Here is a 23,262-nt window from a genome sequence, read left to right as displayed (position 1 = left end):
CACCCTACTCATTTTAAAAATTCCTGTGACCTTTCCTCTAGTGCCACTAGGAAGTTGGAATTTGTGGTTTCGAGTGAAATATTTCAACTTTTGGGTTGCCAAGAATGTTTCTACACATATTCACGCCCTTCCCCACCATAAAAGGTTATTGAACCCCTGATTTATTTATTTATTTATTTATTTATTGTATTATTAGGTCACGTTTATAACTTCAGTTTATGAGCAAATAATTGTAAAACAAATTAAATGAAGTCTGTATTTAAGATTTAAATTTAATTATAATTTTTAAGTGTTTGTTAAGCCTTTTTTAATATTAAATTTTCATACGCACATAATTCACACAAGACAAAGTAAGGTTAGTTGTGTAGAAAGTAAATCTTGATTCATGTAATTCATCTTTGAAGAGTAGAAGTAGTATCCCTTTGATAAACATTCACACAGTCTGATTTTGTACCATATTAATTTAATTTAGGAGGAACTGTGTGGATGGAGAAATAGTGACATCAGGCATTTTATGTGGTCTGAGTTTTGTTGTTCGTTCCATCTTCTTGTATTTTTTTACTTTGTGTCACTATTGAATTTAATCTGCACAAAAATTCGCGTACATAGTCAAGGACTTATAATTCTGCCTGCACTTGGTCCTTTGTTCCTTTCTCTTTCGTGGATTCCCCCTCGTTTGATCATTCCCTTTGCTCTTGAGTGTAGCCTGAAAAGAATTGTAAGTTAACAACAAAAGCAATCCTACCTTTGATTGTCAATCTTACAAGCAAAATGATGAAAATACAAGAAAGACAACTTCGAGCATCATATATTTGGATATTCATTTAATGATGATATCATTTTTTGACTTGTAAAAATATGTTCATAAAATTAATAAAACAACAAACAAGAAACTTCCCAAAATAAACAGGGAAAAATTAACAACCACATTGAAAATACGTGATCTTCAATGCATTCTATTATACAGACAAACTTTCCAGTTGTATTGCTTGATTGTTTTTCATGTCGTTTCTGACGGGTTTTTGTTAGAATGAAACTGTTAATTGTGCACCAGGAATCCTGTAGGTCGTAAACTTATCAGATACACACGTCTTTGGTGTACTTGCTTCTAAGTGTTGTTTGGGGCTTCATGTCCTCCAACGCATGCAGGCAGAAGGAATAAGTGATAGCAACTTGATGTCTGCAGGTATTTGCACAAGACAGAACATGCACTTGCATTATCACTCACACACGCGCACACACCTACACACACCTACACACACACACATACATACACACACACACACACAAATCCTTCTCTGCTCCATGTCTACATATAGGGATGGATGTTCCTCTATGTCTGCAGTAATTACCTTACAACGGATCTCCCACTAAGCAAGTCCTGTCATCCTCCACAGAATATGAATGCTAAAACATTTGCTATGCTCTGTTTCTGGCTTCTCCATAGTTTGGTTAGGTGCCAGTGAGCAAAAGTGGAAACCTGGTAATACTCAAGGAAAACATATTTCACAACCACCGTTCTCTTGCTTGTTGTTGTATGCTGTATGTGAACTGAGGTTGAGGGGAAAAATAATTTCTTTTGCACGGAATATAAATAATAAATATGTTGTCTTTTTGCTGTCACATAGACATTTGTGTTCATGTGTTTCAGAAGAACTCTAACCTAATTATTACTGTGCAGCACTGAACCAGAAAAGGTTCAGTCAACTGCTTCCTGCTGTACCTTTTGTAATTCTGCTTGACTTCTCTCTTTGTAAAGAAGGCTGAGGCTTTAGAATCGAGAGGGGGGGATTTGGTCTTGGGTCTGTCGAGACTCACATCTACTTAGACTGTCTGACATTGTGTGGCAAAGCTCTTTTATTGTCTTTGCTTGTACCAAACAAATTTTAATCTTCAAAGATTTTAATCTGCTGTTTTGTCTGTTAGTCTCAAGAGGTGGGGTTGAAGGGTATGGAGGGCTGTTAGCAGTCACAATGTCACACAAAAAATGCTTTATGACAGGTATAAAAATATACAAAATCACAAGAGTTGAAGGGCTATATAAAGCTACAAGTTTTGTCATCTTTTGTCTGTGTAACTTCATTTGGTGTCTTAAAGCTCATTCACAGCAAAAAGTGATCCCTTTTGGCAGATCCCAACGAGTTATAATGCACAGCAAAAATGATACCATTTAGGTGGATTGCTGTGAAGGGGACAAAGCAAAACACGCCGATTTCAATTCACTCCCCCTTTATGAAAAGTTAAAAGGACAGTATGGGTTCACCATGTCCCCTAACTCAGTCTCAGCCAATGACAATTTGCCATCAGGTCCAGCATTGTAACACAAGAGCTTGTAGCCCCAAAAACGTGAATGAATATTACTCTTACAAGACATAGCATGTAAGTGGAACAGAGGCACGCTTTTTTGAAGTCCAACCAAAAGTTCAGGAACTTGTTTAATGTCTACTTAGACAGTGAACATTGTATTAAATACATGTTCAGTTTCCCCTTTGCTGGTTGGCTGGTAGATTCTGTAATCTTCTTCACAGCAACAGTTGCTTCTCTTTGCATTTCACCAGTGAGGGAACTGAGCAGAAGAATTAGAATCCTCTTTTATGTTTCAATGGTAAACCCAGATGTCAGAAATAAGAAGGTTTATGTAAAGATGTATTGTTATTTGATGTACAGTGATCCTGTAGTAGCAAGACCTCATATTCCAGATTGCCATTCTGAACAGCAGGCTCAGGGATCATGAGTTGAGGTTGTTTTTGAGGCAATGCTCCATTCTCCAAGCCAGTCTTAACTCCATCCAACTCAAGCTGTGAGGGCTCACGATCTAGGTCCAGGTGGCCTTTGGCCCTTTTTCTGCGTAAATAGCAAACTACTCCAACTGCTATTGCTATCAGTACCAACAGTAGCAAAATGGCAATTGCAGGCACAAGCATAGTGGTCAATTTCTGGTCGTCAAACTGTGCACCATGGCCTCTGATGATTTCAGTGGTTGTTTGGGCCTCTGTGCAAACCCTGTCTATGCCATTAGGGGCACCTAGTGGACTCGCACATACAGTATAGGTGGAGTTGGGCTTCAAGCCTCTGAGTCTGTACTCTGGGAACGATGCTGGGAGGCTGAGTTGAATCGGTCTGCGGTCTGGCCCAGACAAATTGCGATAGGTTAGGCGGATTCCACGGATGTAAGGACGCATTTTAACATAACGGTGGAGATCTAGCAAAATTGAGGTTGCAGTTGCTTGATGTGAGCTGATGTCTTGTGTTTGTGCAGTGACAGTTGCCACAGGGAATGAATCTTCAGGTGGTGAAGGTGGGTGATGATATTGGATTTCACAATACATTCCAGAGATGCCATGTGGGCAGGTACACTCAACCTGACCATGCTGGTCCAAATGGCAAGTACCCCCATTCAGACAGGTGTTAGAGGGACAAAAATGCTGCTCCTTGTCTTGATCTGAACTGCTGCTACTGGGAGATGGAGGGGGAGGGAACCGGGGATAGTCAACATCTTTTCCTTTGGGGTTGTCACTAGCCCTGGAGACTGGACCAGCTTTAGTAGTGCTTGGTATGGTGGAGACAGAAACAGGCAGGGTAGTAGTAGTTCTGACACTACGAGTGGTGACTGTAGTTGTAGTAGGACAACCAAAATCCCTGTGCTCCAGTCTTTCCAATACTTTTCCAGCATTGAAAGGTGGGAAATGGCAGCGAGTCTCCTCCGTCCTCTCCAGGGTGATGCTCTGGGCTCTCAGCCATCTTGGAAACCATGCTAAGGTGCAAAGGCAGTTGAATGGGTTCTCTGCTATTGTGAGCTTTCTGAGTTGGGGTAAAAGCAGGGAGAACTCTTCAGGGAGGCCCTGCAAACTGAGGCTGCTAATATCCAGTTCTTGTAACTCTCCAAGATTCTGAAAGTCCTGGACCTTAAGAGGACCCATTGGGTTTCCAGCCAGGCTGAGGTGAATCAGCCCATGGGTCTCCTTCAGTACTGATGGGAAGGACTCAAGTTGATTTCCTGAGATGTCCAGTTCATGAAGGTTCTTTAGACCAACTAAGAGCTCCTTATTCAGGATTTTGAGCCCAACTCCCCCCAATTTTAGTGACTCCAGATTTGGAGTCTGGAGGTCCGAAGGACCCAAGGTGGGTAAAACATTGAAGCGAAGGTCCAGCAGCAGAAGTTGAGGCATCGAGAGAGCAGGCAAGGATGTCAGCTGGTTACCCTGAAGTTTGAGTTCCAGTAGGTGTTCTAAGCTATTAAAGGCTGCAGGGTGGATGGCCTCAATGTGATTACTATACAAATAAAGGCGTTCAAGTAGTGCTGTACCTTTGAAGCATTCCTCTGAAATGTAGGTGATCTGGTTGGATGATAGATCCAGGTTTCTCAAAGAAGTCAAATGTTGAAACACCCCTTCAGGAAGTTCCGACAGTTTGTTTTGACTGAGGTCCAGCATTTCTAGGTTCTCCAGACCTTCAAAGTCCTCTTGTGCCAAGCGCTCAATGCCATTAGAAAAGAGATAAAGGCTTTTTATGGATGGATGTACTCCCTTTGGAATGATAGACGAGCGTCTCTGGTAACATAAGACCGATTCTGGTGTGGAACAGGAACAGTCCCTTGGGCACTTGCTGGACAAGGTGCCATCAGGCAGGATTAGGAAGAGCACAAATGGCATCAGCTGAATGACAGAGACCTTCATGATGTCGACTCTTTTTCTCTCCATGCCCAGCCTAAAATAAGAGAAAATACCGACATTTAGTAATCATTCAGAGAAATAAAGTAAATGTTGACATATTATAATCTGCAATGTCTGGACAAATGGAGCATGCGTCTGTTGCACCAAGAAATGATATAATACAGTGGTAATTTTTATTTAATTACAAATTTTCCAATGTTGACCATACAAGGTGAGTTATTTACTAGGTGTTTGTTTCTTTAAGGTGTTTCAAAGACTAAGATTATCATCAATGTTTAACCAACTCTATTTGGTGATCAAAGGCAGTCTTTTGTTGCAAGCTCTCTCAAACAATAAGGCTATAGTTATGACCTCTGGCTCCAGAGGTTGTCTGCTGGGGAAGAAGTTGATATAGTGGCGCCTGGCTACACTTTTCAAGCAAAAGGAGTGCCCTGTTTCCCTGCAATGATCTGTGTAATTGATAGTACTGTGAGATGACAAAAAAAACATTGTTTCTTTCTGTAATTAAACTACAGATAATTCATAGCCACACACTATCCTACACACTGTGGTTTGAGTGGGCTCATTGTTAATTGTTCTCACTTTGTTTATGAGAGACACTATTGCCTGACAAACAGCATTTTAAAAAGTACATAGTGACTTCGCATTTTTTTTCTGTTTCGTAAGTGAATCGAAATTTCCTAAGTCATTGAAATTGCAAAAACTTCACATACTGTATATCCTTTGAATGATTCACCAGTAACACTGCTGTGGTTTCTCCAGTTTCATATAACCATACCATGTCAATTCTTGTGTGGCTAAACATCTGCCATGCAGCATGCGGCCTTGCATCTGTGGACGATTTACTTTTTTGCATTCTAAACTGGGAGAGCAGTTTCACCAATCAACACAAGCTCTACATTGTCAAAACTACAAAAGAAAAAATGTACAGCCACTGAAGATAACACATCATCAGAAAGATGATTTTCTGTGATTTAATGGCCAAACCTTACAAAACATTCTAGTGGAGGGTCAACACAGTACATGAAAGGACAAAAGTAACTGGACAAAGAATAAACCCGAAGACCATAACTGCCAAGACTGTCTGTGTAGTACTTAATCCTCCTCTCATTTTGAGTTGGCAACATGTCCATGTGTTGACTATTTTCCTTCCGTTGCAACATATCAACGTATGAGACCACAGCTATGGCAATTATTTCCCTTCCCTTTCAATTCTGTTCCCCCTTGAACTGTAATCTCCTCTGAAAGATTACCTTATCTTTTATTTTTAAGTCAGCTCCTGCTAGAACCAGTTTGAATTACAGTAATCTTCATAACTGAATCATAACTGGAGTTAAAACTTTTATTGGCGAAATAGTGATGGTGGTGGTGCATATGAGCAAGAAAAAAAGGAACACATGGATGCAATGCTGCATGCTGATTTACAAATAAAAACAGATTTGGAAAGATAAGCAGGAGAAGAAGGTGATGAGGAGGACTCAAACAACAGATCCCCTTATATAAGTTATCTAAGGTTCAGATCATTGTCACTGTGTGTGGGATGATACCATCAGCTTCAAGCCATGATACAGTGAGTCAAAGAGCATATACATATCCTTACCACTTTTACCGCGTATGCGGGTTACAGGGGTTGCTGAAGCCTATTCCAGTGGACTTATGGGCATGAGGGGGCAGGGTTATGTTCTGAACACATTGCAAGTGCATCGTGGAACCACATGAAAGACAACCATTCATGCACTCAAACCTATGGACAATTTGGAACCGACCGATTCAGCTAAACTGCATGTTTTTCGGAGACAGGAAGACACCGGAGGACTCAGACAAAACCCACAAAGACACGGGGAGAACATACAAAACTCTGTACGAAACAGGACTCAAACTTGGAACCGTCTTTTTGTGAGGTGACAGCGCTACCCACTGCATCACCGTGCCGTCCTAGAGCATACACAAACACACTTTATGGTAACTGCTTCTGTTGAGAACAAACAATGGTTTTGGTCCCGGTTTTGGAGAAAATCTGGTATGATATGTCAGTGCCAGAACATACAACAACATGAAGGCAGAGAGGAATGAGAGGAGCTATGCAGATAAAACTGGGAATATTTTTCTTAGAAACTCAACATGGCGATCCTGCCGTACCTCCCTGGGGCAGCATGTTTATTTGAGTGTGCCTCATTCCAAACTGGGCCAGGCACATCTGATAACCCAGAGGAGGAGAGATTGTTGGAGGTGGACTGGGGGTGGTTTTCGCTCAGTGAATGCTGCCAGATCACAGATAGTGTTAGTGTCTTTCTCTCTTTTTTTCTGGATAAGTTGTTTAATGCATGCCTTATCAGTAGGATGTTACAAATTACAATCGTCGCATCACTAGTATGTGGATTCAATGTCGACCATGGGCTTACATAGCTTCACTATTTTGAAGTGAATGCATGTGCATAACTCAGAGAGAGGCAGGCCTGTGATCCTGATCAAGGAACAATTCATATTTCCCTCTTGGCTTACTTCTCCTCTCCTGAATTGTAATTTCCTTTTCTCTCCCCCTGTTCAGACATTCCTGAGACAGGCAGCAGCTGAGTTTGACAGTTCTGCGTCTTTGGCTTGGGACTGATGGATTAACAGCAAGCTGTCCTGGCTTTTCAAACAGACGATGGATCAGATGAGCAATAATGTCACCTACAATCCTCATTTTAAAAAAAACTAGGATGTGGTGGTTTAAAAAAATTTGTGTCATCAAATTCACACATACTGGAAAAACAAGGACACCATACAGGGAGCCACGTTGTTGATTCTTGTTCATAGATCCGTGATCTCTGTGTGAGTGAAAGATCGGTTTGTTGAGGAATATGTTGAGTTAAATTATAAGGAGTAGATTCAAATCAAAGTATTTGTCTTTATGCAATGCTAAGTAAAACACATGCTCAGGTACTCGAAAAGAAAAATTAGGGACATTTGAAAAACAGTTTTTTCTCCTTCTCAATTCCCATTTTGTTTTGTTTTTCTTTCTTTTCAAGATGGAAAGGAAAGTACAAGTAGGGGAACAGTGAGACAAAAGCAGGTTTCTGTCAGCAGGGGCTCCCAGTTAGAGGGGGGAGATAAGGTCTGGCTTTAAGAGGGTGAAGTGGGTTTTGGCAATTAATTCCCAGCAGGCCAAGCGTCAAGGGGCCTTATCTTCAGAGCTGAAGGCCAACTAAGAGGCACAATAAAGAGTACAAGAAGAGGTTAAAAAAAAAAAGTGCGTGTGTGTGTGTGTGGAAGTCAATTTGCATTTTCATGATATGACTGATTGGGATTGGAAGTACTTCACAAGATCAATGTGTGCACTGGGGTGTTATATCAAAATATGCTCTTATCACTGCTCCTCGTGTCAATTTACTACAGTAGTACAGGGACAAGAATTCACACGCATTGAAAATGATATGAATGAAAAATGCTGATGATGAATGCTGATCTCAGACTCCTTCGCATGTCTCCCTTTCTCCTGGTTATTTTTGCTACTTTCCCATTCCTGACCCTGATGGAAGATACAGGACTACTCCAAATGTATACTCCCCATCCCCATCCCTTTATACTATCAGTCCTTGCCACAGCTGGACCCTTTTACAGACAGTTCAGTGGGGTTGTCTCTCAACATGACAAAAACTGCAAGAGAACTGAGAGACATGAGGGTGCATGGAATATCCAATCTTGAAACTGGGACAAATAGATGGAAACACACTGCTACTACTACTACTACTACTACAGTACAGTATATCACTGCCAATAATCATCATTAACTTACACTATCACAGATTTGTAGTGGTATGAAGGGGCAAAAAGGGCAGTGCAAGTAAACAGCTTTCCAACTGATGTCAGCCTGACCACAAGAGAAGATTCTGCAACACCTAAATCCATTATGTGTAACCTCTGTCCATGCATACCGATGTCAAAACACAATCACAGCTAACACACAGGTTCCTGCTGGACCGACTTCTTGTTTAGGATTTACTTTTCTTACACATCTTCCATTCCATGCATTTTGCATCCTAAAGGAGTTGCAAAGAGCCTTGTTATTGGTGTGAAAGGGTGCCCTTTTCATCTTAGGATTTATGGTTTTCACCAAGCCTGCTTATAGGGACAGTGTCAGGCATTACCATTAGAGCCTCCAGCTGTAGGACATGAAAGAGAACATAATATGTCCAGGGGTCAATGGGAGGGTAGTGTAATCATAAAACTCTGAAAAACAGTAGATATTTGCAGCACTATAGGAGAGATGCAGGGGATTTTGAGAAAACACAAAAAAGACGCTTTTTAAAAAGTTGTTACAGATATCATCGGTTCAAAGAACAGCAAAGCCCATTGAGCAGCGAGGCAGAGAGCGACTCCGCAAGGTCACGAGTACGACTCTAGATTAGTGTTTCCACTGCTGCTCAGTCTTGTGTGTCTTTTGTTGTACCTTAGCCCAGGCAACACATGTAACAGGCCTTGTTTGACACAAGCACACACCCAGCTCGGGTTACATATACACACACGTACACCTGACGCTACCCAGTCCATGCCGCCACAACAGGTGTATTCTCTACTCCTTCAAGGCAACATGAAACTCAAGTGTGTCTAAGTAAATGATGCAACCTGCACCAAAGCTCCAGACCTAACCAACTGCATGCTGTAGCTTCAAGAAGAGAAGGCAGGCAAGGGAAGAACAGGAGCAGACAGGAGTGTGCAGCCAGACAGCAAGCCTAGGTCAGAGCTGGACCTCTGGTGTCTGAGCTGTAAAGCACAGAGGAAGGACAGTATGAGTACCAAAAGTAAAGGTGGACTATTAACTTCTGTTTTATTACTGACGTATATGATGGGTTGCACTATAGAAGCTCATGACTTTGAGACACAGGATGCGTGGGATCAGATTGACTTTCTTCTTTTCTCCCGTGTCTCTAAAGCACAGTGTCCTCTTGTTTTGCTTCACAAGAAGCATCTCAGCACTGACACTCATCTATCATCAGCGCACATCAGGCACTGTGACCTCTCAGGACAGATAGTCATTGAGGTCGTAGTCACCTTTCTTTCATAAGGGCACACACAAAGGCATCTGTCTCAGTTCTCACATTACAGATGTTCAAACGATGTTGGAGCATCACTGACAGCTTGGGCTTTCATTTTTTTCCTCAATTCTTTTGTGCATGAGCCCACGCATAAAAATAGAATTTTGTCATTTTTTGCATGGTGTAAAAATCAGTTGGGTCATCATCAACTATTCTTACACGTAAAATATACAATTCTACAACGCTGCAGAGTCTGTTGTTGGCCTGGCTTGAATCAGTCACATTTGACTGGAGTAGAAACACAAAGTTTCTCCTGTTTGCTTACACTCTGTCACTCCCCTTTTTCACCCTCGTCTTCTTTTTGACTTTTTGTCTCTCTCAGACTCGGCAGCAAACCACACCACTATAGTATTCACGGTCATGTGAGGCGAAAAAGGACCACATCAACTATGTAAATACATCCAAGTATCACTCACCTGGCCTGCTTCCAGAACTGTATTGCTCACTCACCTTGGCGGCATTGTTTTCCAGTCTGTATTCCTGATAGAGACAAATAAAACTAACCGGTTTCAGATAAAAGTCTCTTTTTGACAGTCTTAACTAACCGGTGTATACCTGACAGAACCTGGCCACTAGCGGATACTGGAATATGTTTGTGTTGCATTAGAGTTTGTGGTTGGAAGAGTCCGGATGGACCAGTTTTATAAGTCATCCACAAGCCAGGTCTGATAAGCACACACTGACTGCCCTCATGACATTCACAGTATGAATGCAATGCTAGTTTACCACCTCATCACAGACGATGAACGTCTGAGGCTCTTTGTCAGGGTTTAATAATGTTGTTCATCATCCCAGCTAGAATTATAAAAGTGACAATTTGATAAAAGCTCCCTCAAGCTCAGAGTACAATGAGAAAAAGAGCCGTAATTACTGGCTGACTAGACTATTGTCAAGCACAGTTACCATTCTTATCCTCTTTGTATCACAGATCAAGAGACAAACCATGCTGAATGCTGACAGCTTTCAATCTTTGTTGTAACAGCACATTGTTGCGTTCACCTCAATCCAAGGGGATATGTGAGTCAAGCTCCTGGGAGGCTTGCTGACTCCTTGTTAGACAAACAGTATTGTACAAACTCAATGAGGAAACACTTGCAACTTAACCGTCTGCCTGCCTGCTCATATTTACTTGTCAAAATCATGTTGCTATTTAGTAACTGTAGTCCAACTGCATTTTTGTAAAACCTGACATTAAAAGTCGAAACACACAACCATACCCACAAAATCACTGTGCAACAGCTCACTTGATACTTGACTCATCACACAAGTATTCCTGACATCTGTCTTGTCGGCGTGCTGTCCCTCTCTGCTCCGCCTTCAAAGTCTCTTTCCTCTCTCGGGTTTGTTCATGCTGGCAAGAGAATGACTTGAATCTTATACGGGCACATATACTTCACATTCTGTCTAACAGCGGCAGCTTTGTAGCTATCAAGGTATAAGTCGGAGAACTCGTGAAAGCTCATGGCTATAATGCTGACATCGAAATTGAGAGAGGTACAAACGAATACAGGTAAACATAATCATGACAGTTCAAGGTCAGAGTGTATGACAAACACACATTTCAGTCCAATCAAGTGTCAGTGACGAGAATTTAAGTAAAAGAAGTTGTATTTAGCTTAGTACTTCCTGTTTTGTGATATATACAAGAACAAAACATGAACTATGGCAGCTCAATCAGATGGGAGAAGATGGCAACTGATTCAGAATGACAATATGTGATTTGTTGGTTCTTATTCACGAAGACTGATAAAATGTTTAGGAGGCCATGTGATGAGCACAAGTTATATAAATGTTTGATTGTCAGTGATATTGCCTAATTAAGTTTGTGCACATACAATACGTCTGAAAGTGGAAGTTTCCTATTTAGTTATTTCTATACAGCAGCCTCCTTTAAAGGACAGGTATGATGCAGCGCTACCTGTTTTTCAGCCCCCCAGCCCCCTCCCTTTGTATGAGTTACCGTTTGTGATTTTTCTAGTCACTCTGCCCTGTGGGCTTTTGAAAAGAAAAAAAATGAGACAAGTAACACACACAACAAGATTAATGGGAAACAGAGATCACTGGTGCTGATTAGGATATGACGAAGGAATTTATTGTGAAACTTAATGACAGTGTTGAAGAGGCTAGTTACCAAACCAGCAGTCAAGCAGCACACCTCCCCCACCAGCATTGATTGACACGTCTCCTTTCAGTGGTCTTGGATGCCCAATTTCTATGTCTAGACAATAAATTGTTGACCTTTTCATTACAGTGTAACTGTGCCTGTGTGTTTTTTTTCCCCTTCTTCTTTTAAAATAGCCTCTTACACATGTCACATACTGAATTATAACTTGTTTTAATTATTTTTTTTAATGATCTATATTATTGTGATCTGCGAAGGGAAATTAAGAGCACACTCTAGTTTCGTCAAACAAACGCATGCATATACATGAGTATTTTACAGGCCCCTGTAACACACACAAACACACACAAGGGGGCCTGTAAGCATGTCATGGGAGGTAGAGTGTCGGCTGGCTCCTACATGGAGCCCCAAATGAGCAAAAAGCGCCTTGCTCATGGGCGCCTCGGCAGGGCTCGGGAGTTGAGTTGACACCTCACACTCCAGGTGGCTGGGCGGGAGCGGGAATCAAACCGCCACCTGGAGTGTGAGCTGACAGCGCACGCCGCCTTGCATACTCAACCTATTGAACAGGTGAGCACAGTCTTGTCTGAGCGCATATAAAGATGTCAGTCAGCAGCAGTCTGTTAAGACATCAACACTGACCATCAGCCCAAAAATTTGCCTGCAGCAGGTGCACATTAGCAGATGATTTCTCACATCCAGACACAAGCAAGGTGAAAAAGGTTAAGGTGGAGGGGGGTGGAAACAAAACTGGAGGAATAAACAAGTGACTCCTGTGTAACCTTCATATCAAATATAATACTGAGCTGATGAATTGAGCTCATAGTGCACTGCTGGAAAGTTAACAATCGGTTCCATTAAAAACATCTACTAATAGCAGATCGTGTCCATTTAATCCTAAAAGTGGAAAAGGTAGAAAAAAGATCAAGACTTATGTCCTTAGTAAGAAGACATTAAAACACCGGTTATGGTCTGTCAATAGGGGGCTATGAGGAAGCACCGGTTTATGCCTCAACTACATAGTACAACATTTGTAACTGTATAGCTGTGCCCTACGGGATAATAATGCTACCAAGCATGCTAAACAGACAGGCGACCTGGCAGACAGAAGAGAGAGGTGGGCTTTATTATTGTGAAGTGAATCACACGTTGTTTTAAAAAAAAAGTTTGTCGCTTTGTTGTTTACATCCAGTCAAATGTTATTAAATGAGCACAGTGGATTCCTGAGCTTTGTGTGTGTGTGTGTAAGAACAACATGAAGCAGCCTTCCATGTTTGCTTTTGAGTAGAAATATTAACATTATTAACTGTCAATTAAACACGTCAGCCACTGTATCAGGATATAAATGAGTAACATTCACGCTGGTTGACACTTCCATGTCAAATTATATATATAGCTGTGGGTCACATTAGAGGGAAATGCAAAGAGCCAATTGCAATAAAATCTGTGTAAAATATCAATGTATATAAAAATATATACATAAAATATAAAGTAAGAAAATTAATATAAAGATGATGTGATAAATTTTAAGTTCACTTTAGAAAAATGAAAATCTGCATTACAGATTTTACATTTACATTAGATTTTCGGAATGTGTGATCGGTACAGTCACACCTTGGAGCCTTGTGAAGTCAAACACTCAGGGAAAAAGAAAGTAAATCACAGGATATTAAATATGTTGCAATCCATTGTACTGTCTCCATGTTAGATGCTGAAACTCTATGGTTGACGCCGACAATGAGGCAGTGCGTATGATGTCACTGATGCATTACAATTATTTAGAGCCCACAAGCACACACACCATGTGCAAATTCCTCAACTTTAAAAAAAATTTGTGCATGCGTTACACCCAAAGGTCATCCCAGAAAGAATTACACTGGACTGCCATCGCTCTGCCTTTTTTCTCTTGCTTTTCCTTCAGAGAATTGGGCTGCTCCAACTGAGGCCATAAGGCTGCAGTTAGCGAGGGTAGCAGTGTGCCTCAAGAGGCCTGGAGCTACAGTCTTACTCTGTGTATGTGTTTGTGTTTAGAAGCCTGACCGTCCCTGTCACAGTTCACTGCCAAAGAGCATAACACAAGAATGAGGCGTAAGAGAGAGCAAAGGGTCAGTCTGACAGCTTTCACCACTCATGGAGAAGACTCCAGTGGGTGTAGACTCTTCCAAGTCTGAGCTTACGATTGTCAGATAACACTCTGGGAATGTATAAAATGTATTCAGTGTAATTTGCGTCAGACAGAATAAACTAAAGCTGGTTGGTTTATCTGGCCAACATGTTCGGATCATGAAATCACTGTTGAGAAATAAAGATTGTTACTTGCCTTTTTGAATGTATTAGGACATCAGATTTACTTGATTTACTTCTTTAACCATAAATATTTATCTTGGAAAAATCTTAAGCCTCAAACGCTTACATTTACCAACAATTCCAACCAATGCCATAACTTCAACATCCAAACAGGAATCTTAAAGACCGTGACTTCCTCCATTCACTCTCTTCCATGAGCCCCTGTATGTAACCCCACACAGCCTTACTGTATCCATTAAATGCAGTGTGTGTGTTAAGAGAGTGGCTCTTGTTCTCCTGCCAGTCTTGGCTAAGAGGCTCAGATTTGTGTGAAAGGACCCCATTGAGGAAGCAGGGTGTTACGGTTAATACAATAAGGACCGCCAAAAACATGTGGTTTGGGTTTCTGGATTCAAATATTCAAAGGGTGTATCATTATGACACGCGTCAAAGTTCAAACTTTGATGATGTAATCTATCTTACCCCAAACAAAACTCTTATTATCACTATCTAAATTGTTTGATTTACATTATAATTACAGCCTACTCATCGTAGTGGTAGCTGGACACATGTTGTTCAAATGACACAAAGGGCTAATAAGGAAGACTCAATATTATTTGTCACTCACCCAGAGAAGAAGCCTCCTCCTGTCCGCTTTCTCCACGCTTTATGGCTGAAGGTCTCCTTTCTCTGAAAAATAGAATGTTGTATCTGTTAGCAAATATTTTTTTCTTCTTTCCACTCATTTGGACTCCTACCCCTGTCATGAATTATTAATGGCACACAAGCCAAACAGGAAGTTTTTCTGCTGTTAATTGGTTGGATTCCAGCCGTGTGCAGGAGCGGGCTGAGTGCTGGTCGGCCTTGCAGCAGCGCCACAGAACACCAGAGCAGGAGGGAAAGAATGCAGGCCGAGCACTCTTCACTCTGTCAGCTCCTTCTCCTGTGGTATCAGTCCATCGTCCGCTGCCAGAAAGCATCTCTGAGCATGTGGAGTATTGTCTTAAGCCCTCCCACGCCGCTTTGAAACCTGCATGTCGTAAATTGTTTACAGCCCAGTTCCTGACGCGATCTGCCAGACTTGTTGAGATTCACTCTCCTCACCTGGAGTAAGAGGCTTTGTCTGAGGAGCGCATCCAAGGTCGCCAATGTAATGTTCAGTGATTTACTTCCTTGATGCGTTTTGATCAGGTGTGTGTTTTTTTTGGTGGGGGGGGTTTGTGTGTGTTTTGTATGTGACCCTGTGGCTTTCCGTTTTCTCAATCCCAGACCAGTTTTGATTTTATGTGATAAAGTCGGCTGAGCACAAACTGATGACATTATTTTGAGTGTTGTTAATAATTAGCTTCTCATTATCCATGACCACAGAATGATTTGCAGTGCCTTGTATTTGTCGCTTTGAATTGTGTTTGTTGCTTTCTGTAACAGACATCTAATGTTAATTCTTAATGTTGTTGTGGAACCATGAATATGAGCCACTTTTGACAAGAGCCAGAGTGACTAATCAACAGAACTTTTTGCCAGCGCCTGGTCATAAAACAGTTTAGTTTTCTGTCCGATTTGTGTAGCACAGACATGCTGTTAACTGTACCCCTACTCACACTGAACACACCAGACACACTACTCCAGTATGTTTCCACTTAGCTGTGAATTAAGCCACTATTTTTTATACATGTGCACCGATTCAGACAGTATGTAGAAGTGGATAGCAGAATGACCAAATCACATTTGTAACACCTGAATCCTTGCTTTGCCGTTTGGCATTGGCAAGTTCGCTCCCACCTATAGTGCAGTGTTTACATCTGAAAATAACTCGTCACATTCCGGGTTTCGGTTTTGGCTGACATGATGTAAGACCTTTGCTGCACTCTGTAACTGTTTGTCTGTGGGGATTTTTTGTGCTGCTGCACAGAGGATTTTGTGGATGTTTTTCTGTTAGCTCAGCGTATGTTTTTGGAGTTATTTGCATACATTTGACTCAAACCAATGCATCCCTGTTACTGATGCCGACCGACCGTGTTGTTTGTGTATAACTAGTGCCACTCGGTACACCGACCCGGTCTTGGTTAGCTCCCAGACTTCACTGTCTTTCTCTCAGTCCAATACTGAAAATTTTGAGCTCAGTGCAACAAGACGCTCAAAATAGATGTAAATCATGATTCTCACTGTGCTGCTCCTTCGCTGAATTTAGCACTTTTTAAGAACAATGAAACTGTCAAACAATATTACTGCCTAGTCCAGCTTCTGCCTCCACATCTATACATGAGATGCTGGTCTTCAATTTGTGCAGGCAGCATACTGCCAAATCATTGGTGGTACCTTTAAACCTGCCTGTCCCTCTGATTTTCCTTTTTTTGGCTATGATTTGTTTACTTTCATATTCATTCTCTTTTGAAGGACCTGTTTTTGCCATACAATCATTCCCTTTTTTTAGTAGACTGATACTTTTCAGCTTTTCCATCCACTATAATTTTCTTCTTTCCCTCTGTGTTCATCTGTTAAACATAAATATCTCCTCACCCGTCGCCCTGTCTGTTTCTCCTTTTCTTTCTCAGTATCACTCCTTCTCTTCCCTCATATGATTTAATCTCTTCCAAAGAAGAACAAAGTGGAGAAGTCTGGTGTTAATGTTAGAATCACTTTGTAGTGGCATCATCTACAGCAGCCAACAATTTGTCCAAATTATAGCTCAAAACATGGGTTCACAACCAAACCATGCTGTGGATTTGTGAAATAAACAGATAAAATTGTCATGTTTTGCTGTACGGCTGACAAGCTGTGACTTGTGGCGCTGTCATACCTGCTCAGCTGTTGATTTCAGCATTGAGTGATTTTGATTTTGATTGATTAACCGCTGGCATACAGATACATGTCAGCATTTGCACGTACACATGCACCAGTTTTCTTTCTCAAATACAGGCACTAGCTGTAATCGTGATGGTGACAGAAATAGACATTGAGTAGGAACCTCTGCCTGTATGTGACGGCCTGAATGAGTGACATGCCTTTACCAGAGTCTCTGTCAATATCCTCACCTTCTGTGACAAGAAAGGCCTCAGACACTTGGTGGCCTATTGATGATTGGACACACAGTAACCCACAGTCACTACACACCTCAGAATATTCCCTCCGCTGTCTTATCATTCAATCCATACTCTGTGAAACGTTAACAGCTAATGTTCATCTCAGTGGTTTAATATTTGACCTTCATCTCAAAGTGAAATCTGCCTTCCTTTCTTCTGCTTTGATTTAAGTGTGTGAGAGTGTGTGTGTGTCTGTGTGAGAGACTTTGCTTTCCCTGTGCAAAAGCAAGACCAGGTTCAAGGCTTATTTCCTAATTACAGTGCAAACAAGAGGTAATTACAACCTTAGATTAAGTGCTGTTTCTCTTTTTTTGGGTGCCCACTGAAATGCAGCAATTTGTGGTGGCTTTTCGGGATGAGCATCCTCCCTCTCATCCTCTTTCCTCAGTCATTCGCCATCTGTCTGTCGCTCCACTGAAACTCCATGAGTTGCTTTCAGAAGCTGGGGGATATTTCAGAGGGGTTTCATCTAATGCGAAGCTTTCATGGCTACTGTGACCCAGAGGCTCACAAGCTTTAGAAGACGGACAAGCTGGTAAAAAGCTGATGACTGTGTGTGTGTGTGTGTGTGTGTGTGTGTGTGTGTGTGTGTGTGTGTGTGTGTGTGTGTGTGTGTGTGTGTGTGTGTGTGTGTGTGTGTGGACTCAGGGGATCGTAGTTATTTGGGGTTCAAGCTCAAGCTGGGACGCTCTTTACTCGTGTGTCTGTGTGTGTGTGTGTGTGTGTATGCAGGGTTTTGAAGTGGTTCTTCAGAACACATCATTTGGCTGCGTCGGCAAGCGCTTCTTCAATTTAGCTTGGCAGGCGTTCAGGCTGGGGTTTGCCTCCACATAGCGCCGGGTCAGCATTGATGTGTGAGGCCTGGGCCTTTGAAGCTTATTTAAGGTGCCTCTGCGTTAGAGTTGCTCTTGCTCTGGGCCTTCAAACAGGTTGACATCACCTGGGTCATTTGTACATCTTAAACTGTCTCTTGTCCTGGCTTCTTCCTCATTGTGAAGAGCCCTCACTTTCACATATCCCTGAGTAACAACAAACACAGACATTCACACACCTCCTCCAACACCCTTCTCTACGACTGCTGTGTGAGTGCCTCACTCTCATCCTCATCTCCTACCTCCACCTCCCCTCTCCTCCCTTCCTGAGGCCTCCTCGCCACAGCACCTGACTTTTAACCCTCTAATCCCTCTGATGCAGAGGGTGAGATCCGTCAGGCTCTGCCTCTAATTGGCGTAAAAACGGAGCTCTGACATATAAAGCACTATGTGAAAAGCCTCTGCTGTGAGCAAGTCTGAAGAAAGTGAGAGGCATCGTTGTTTAAAGGAAGGTGTTTCCCAGACCTTTTTTTTTAGCCATATTGCAGACCAAAAAAAACCACAACTGTTGATAATCCAGATTTAGCAATCTGTGCTCTTCTCTTCCCAAACTCTTTGGTGCAGACAATGAATTGCCAGTCTTGATTTTCTCAGAAAAAATAAGCATTCTCTGAGATGATGTTGGTAACCAGATTCTGGAATGGAGGTGTGGGTTTGGCATCGCTGTCAGTGTGGTATGACAGAAGGCCTGAGCCTAATTGTTTAAATTGGGTTTTATACCAGAGAAACTCCTTCACTTTAGTCATACTTTCCATCCACAGACCAACATCGAAGTGCAAGAAATGTCCTGTGGGGCAGGAATAATCCACCCAGTGTGCATGTGTGCCTGACTAAATGCTCACACATCACACACCATTGCACATTTTATCGTCATCTTGTCAACACATATTACGCAAATAATGTTTTGACAAGCTGTGGCTTTGATATTACATCACGAGGGGGAAGCAGGCAGCAAGAGCACTCTCCTCATCCTTATGTGCATCATATATCCACTCCGACTTTTTTCACTACGGCTCTCAGCAGGAGTGTCTCAGTGTCAACAAGTGACTGCATAAACACGAGAGTCTGCTGTGGAGATAGTGAAACACAGGAGGTAAAAGCCGCGTCGCACCAACTCCACAAAGAAAAAATGACTGTGCTGGAGTAGTAACCGCTCTCTGGAGTAGTAACCGCTCTCTGGAGTAGTAGCCGCTCTCTGGAGTAGTAGCCGCTCTCTTGGCCTTTAATTTTTACAATCTGCAGCTTAGTAGCCTAAAATTTCTTCACATTAGTGAAGGATAATTGGCCTCCTGTGGCTGTTTGCTGTGTCTGGTTGCTTAATATATACCAGCCACCATTATTATATACTGTCAATGATACGGTCACTTCTAGAGTGCAGTGACATCCATTAAAAAAACACATGGCATGGAAACAAGCAGTGAACTGGTGTAGGGGTTAATGGCAGTGCCATTGTAGGAGTTTATACAGTATTGACTGTTTTGCCCCTAGTAAAGATTAGGGGATTTTCTATGCATGTTTGGGAAGCAATATAAACGATACTAATCTGACTGCAGTATTTAAAGACCTGAGGCGAAAGCATATAAATATTTAACTCTTGCTACTTTTTTGATCACAGAGTTTCAATCTTAGGATTTTTGATTCTCTCAAATAGTTTTCGACAGGTATTACATTTAACTATATCTTAAATTATTATAAACACTTGCGTTGCTGGAAAGTTGATATTATGGTAATTTAAAAGTGAAAACAAGTTCTCTATATCTTTGGGACCATATTAGAGTAGATTCGTCAGACAATCAGACACTGACGTAATGACAGTAAAGCTGAAAGGATATTGTCTGGAGAACACAAATTACATATTAGAGCCTACGTGACTGTACAATTTGGAGCAGGTCTAAATGTGTTGATGTCACTTGATGTTAGTTTATTGGTGGAGCAGGTCACTCAGATTTCAGGAAACTGACCTTAATCCCTCTAGCGTGATACTCAAGGTGATGGAAACTGATGTCTTGAGTTTTTGGGTGCAACTTTTCCTCATCATCTAAAACTGATTTTAGTTGTTAAACTTAGAATCTGGTTGTGAACTTGTCCGTATCGCAGTCCAAGTACAGTTTAAACTTTAAAGTATAGGTTACCTTTCTGTAAGTGTGGCAACAATCAAGGTTGTGAGACTTGACCACCGATTAAACGCTTACATTTACTCTGCAGGACTATTTAGTGGCTTCATTTGTTTTCTAAACAATGTAAAATGAATTGAGGACTGACATCCACGCTTCTCCACAAAATATAGTCCTCACAAACTCAGCATATTATCCACAGCAGCTGGAGAAATAAAGGTCCGCTGAGTTGGTGACAGCATGCTTGATAATTTCATCCAACTCTCCTCTTTGTTAATCACAGTCCAAAAAATGTCATCACGATGATGTGGTTTGTATTTAATGATGCTGAAAATACAGCTACACACTAGGATTTGATCCTCACTTCAACGTTCGCGTCCTGTTAACCTTTCTTTAGCAGGACGTCCATCCCTGTAAGTGCAGAAGCAGCTGTCCGCTGCGGTGAGCGGGGCTCGGTGCGGTCGAGACGCTCGGCTCGGCCCATGCGCGCTGCGCGGCGTCCTACGGTCCAACACCGGCCCACCTCATTACCTCCCCGGCGGCTCGCTTCTCCCGGCGCACACGGTCGCGTTTTATGAATGCGTTTCATAAAAGACCAACTCCGCTTACCATGACGTAAACTACTAGAGGCGCCCACATCAAATACACATATTTACTGTATTACATTTAAACTTTTTCCTGAGGGAAAACTATGGATGTGTTCAGTCACACACTGAACTTGAAAAGCACGGAACTCTTTTTGGATGCAGTAGTAATTCACTGGTAACAATAACAAAAGCGTTTATTTTAGTGAGTTTCACTAAAGAAGTAGTCGCTATTTATTACATAAGTCAATGACGCCTTGGTTTTTTAAATGAGGTCTAAACTTTACGATGAGTTTGGGGTTTGTTCTGGAAAAAAAAAAACCATTTGTTTATCATCGCAATCCCGTTGTTATTGTGTTCCTGCTTTTAATCCGCCCAAGCGCGGCATTTGTTAACCCCGTTCACGAGTCTTTACGCATTTCTTAATCCCGTCCTAAGCGTTCCAATCCCGAAAACGCACAAGGTTCGAGTCGGTATGTTATTAAGGAAATCAGAAAACTCTTACCCTGAACTTTGAAGAAGTAAAATAGCGAGTGCAGTCTCGCTCCGGTCTTTATCCAAACTGAGCGAAGGAGATTTAACTCCAGCTCTTGTACCTTTCTTGTGCGCAACCTGTAGAAAAAGTTTGTGTGAACACATTAAACTTATTAGCAAACGCTCTTCCTCAAATCCTTGGAGAGGTACACCGACCTCCGCGTCATGGAATGCGCTCTAGTGCCGACTCCCTGGACAGAAAGCGCTTTATTGCTGAGTTGAAGAGGAGGGAGGGGCGAGACGCACCGCAGCGGAGCGCAGCGCAGCGCACTGCTCACAGCAGAGCTGTTAACGCGCTGCTTCTACATCTTAACTTTTACCTGCACGGCCCGTATGGAGGACACACTGAACTACTGCTTTACTGCCCATGGAGGCTTACGATTGTTTCATTTGGTTTCACATTATTCCCAACTACTAGTACGCGTTTTATTCAGCTCCTCACCCTTTTGGACACTTTGACAACACTGATTGGTTAATAGCTTATCTTATAATAAAAACATTTAACATGTTCAAAAGTACATTTTTGGTATATTTTGTATATTTACAAACAATTCCCAGCATCTAGCCAGTTAATAAAAATTGAAAATAAAATTACCATACAGTACCTTTACTGGTAAAATATCCTATTAGTACTCAAAAGAGAACAGTTTGAATAAATGAATGCGACAGTTGTTTTTCTGGCCGTGCTCAAAAAAAAAAAAAAACTGCTTTTAATGAATGTTGCTGTTTCAAGTCTCCTAAGAGCATGCATTTGGAAGACTGCCAGATGCCGGCTTTTGGCAGAGCAGCAGGTCGTTCAGCAAAAAAAAAAAAAAAAGTGATCTTGAAAGTTCCAGAGATGCTTGTCATTAAGAGTTGAGCACAGAATTTGAGAGTCTGTTGTCATTCACAGTTGCATATAATAAAACAAACACTCTTAATATCTGTTTTATTGTGTTATGGAAACTTACATTGTCTTGTTTTTGGTTATTTCTAGCAGCTGATGAATAGTACTGTACCATGGGGGTTGCTTGGTTGGTCCAGTATACTTAAGCACACGCTCTGTTTTTATTCTGATACATCTTCAATAAGTAAAAGTGATTGAATGGTTTATAAAACTAGTAACACGCTGTTGGCAGCTGGCAGCCAGTCCAAAAAAAGTAGAATAAGGTGATAGCTCACATGGAACTGTGTCACCACCAATGTGTACTTTTAGTCACATGTCACAGAATTAACCAGAACCCTGAAACCTTTTGTGTGCACTACATTATTATTTATATTGGTTTGACTTACTGCTTCTGTTCTCTCCATGTGTTGATAAGAGATTGGAAGAAAAGTCATGGAAAACTGGCCAAATTTCTCTTGATGTCACCCTCCTTTGAGCTGAAGGCGTAGAGGCTCTCAGCGGGTCAAAAATATGACAAATAGTCTCCCTCTGGCCTTGAGTCTGCAGCACGTGCCTCCCGAAACCACCTTCAGAGTTCCTGCAGGCGAGGAATGTTTCCGTTCAACTCCTAGAGCCACGCGTATGTGTTTTGCTCGGTTTACTTTCTGATAGCTGTATCCATGGAGTCTGTGGCCTGTTCCTCTTCTCCTCCTCATGCTCTGTCTCCCTCTGCTCCTACCATAGGAGTTAATACATGTAACACACGCATGGGACCATCTGCAAGGCATTACAGTAAATTGCAGGAATAGAGAAATGATTTCACGCATGTCCTGCAGGGTCCAGATGTGTCCCTTCAGTCCTGGCCACCACTGAGTTTCACATCAGAGAAATTAAAAGAAAGGGTAAGAAATCAATCTCACCCTTCTTTTAGAAAACCTTCAGAAAAGCCAATGTAGCTGTGTGTTGATACATATTATTTCCGCAATAAATAAATAATTGTGTCCAAAAAAAATAAAAATTCAGTCCAGCATAAAATTCAGAATTTCCAAAT

General features: G+C 41.7%; 2 protein-coding genes across 3 annotated transcripts in view; one reads left to right on the top strand and one right to left on the bottom strand.

The window, feature by feature from the left end:
* Window positions 1-23,262, top strand: part of LOC137609086 (mitochondrial import inner membrane translocase subunit TIM16-like) — a 104,357-nt gene that overhangs the window by 51,871 nt on the left and 29,224 nt on the right. The gene's annotated exons all lie outside the window — the stretch shown is intronic.
* Window positions 812-21,517, bottom strand: vasnb (vasorin b). The gene is made up of 3 exons (XM_068335837.1): window positions 21,318-21,517; window positions 14,788-14,849; window positions 812-4,707 (listed from the first exon to the last, which is right to left on the bottom strand). Exon 3 carries the CDS (start codon window positions 4,698-4,700, stop codon window positions 2,619-2,621), a length of 2,082 nt encoding a protein of 693 aa, XP_068191938.1. The 5' UTR covers window positions 4,701-4,707; window positions 14,788-14,849; window positions 21,318-21,517; the 3' UTR covers window positions 812-2,618.

Source organism: Antennarius striatus, chromosome 16 (assembly GCF_040054535.1).
Source record: "Antennarius striatus isolate MH-2024 chromosome 16, ASM4005453v1, whole genome shotgun sequence".
In the NCBI taxonomy this organism is placed as follows: Eukaryota; Metazoa; Chordata; class Actinopteri; order Lophiiformes; family Antennariidae; genus Antennarius; species Antennarius striatus.
This window is presented reverse-complemented; position numbering and strand designations above follow the sequence as displayed.

Bases quoted from the DNA above. Each gene is read 5' to 3' on its own strand.
- vasnb (XM_068335837.1), bottom strand. From the start codon at position 4,700: ATGGAGAGAAAAAGAGTCGACATCATGAAGGTCTCTGTCATTCAGCTG.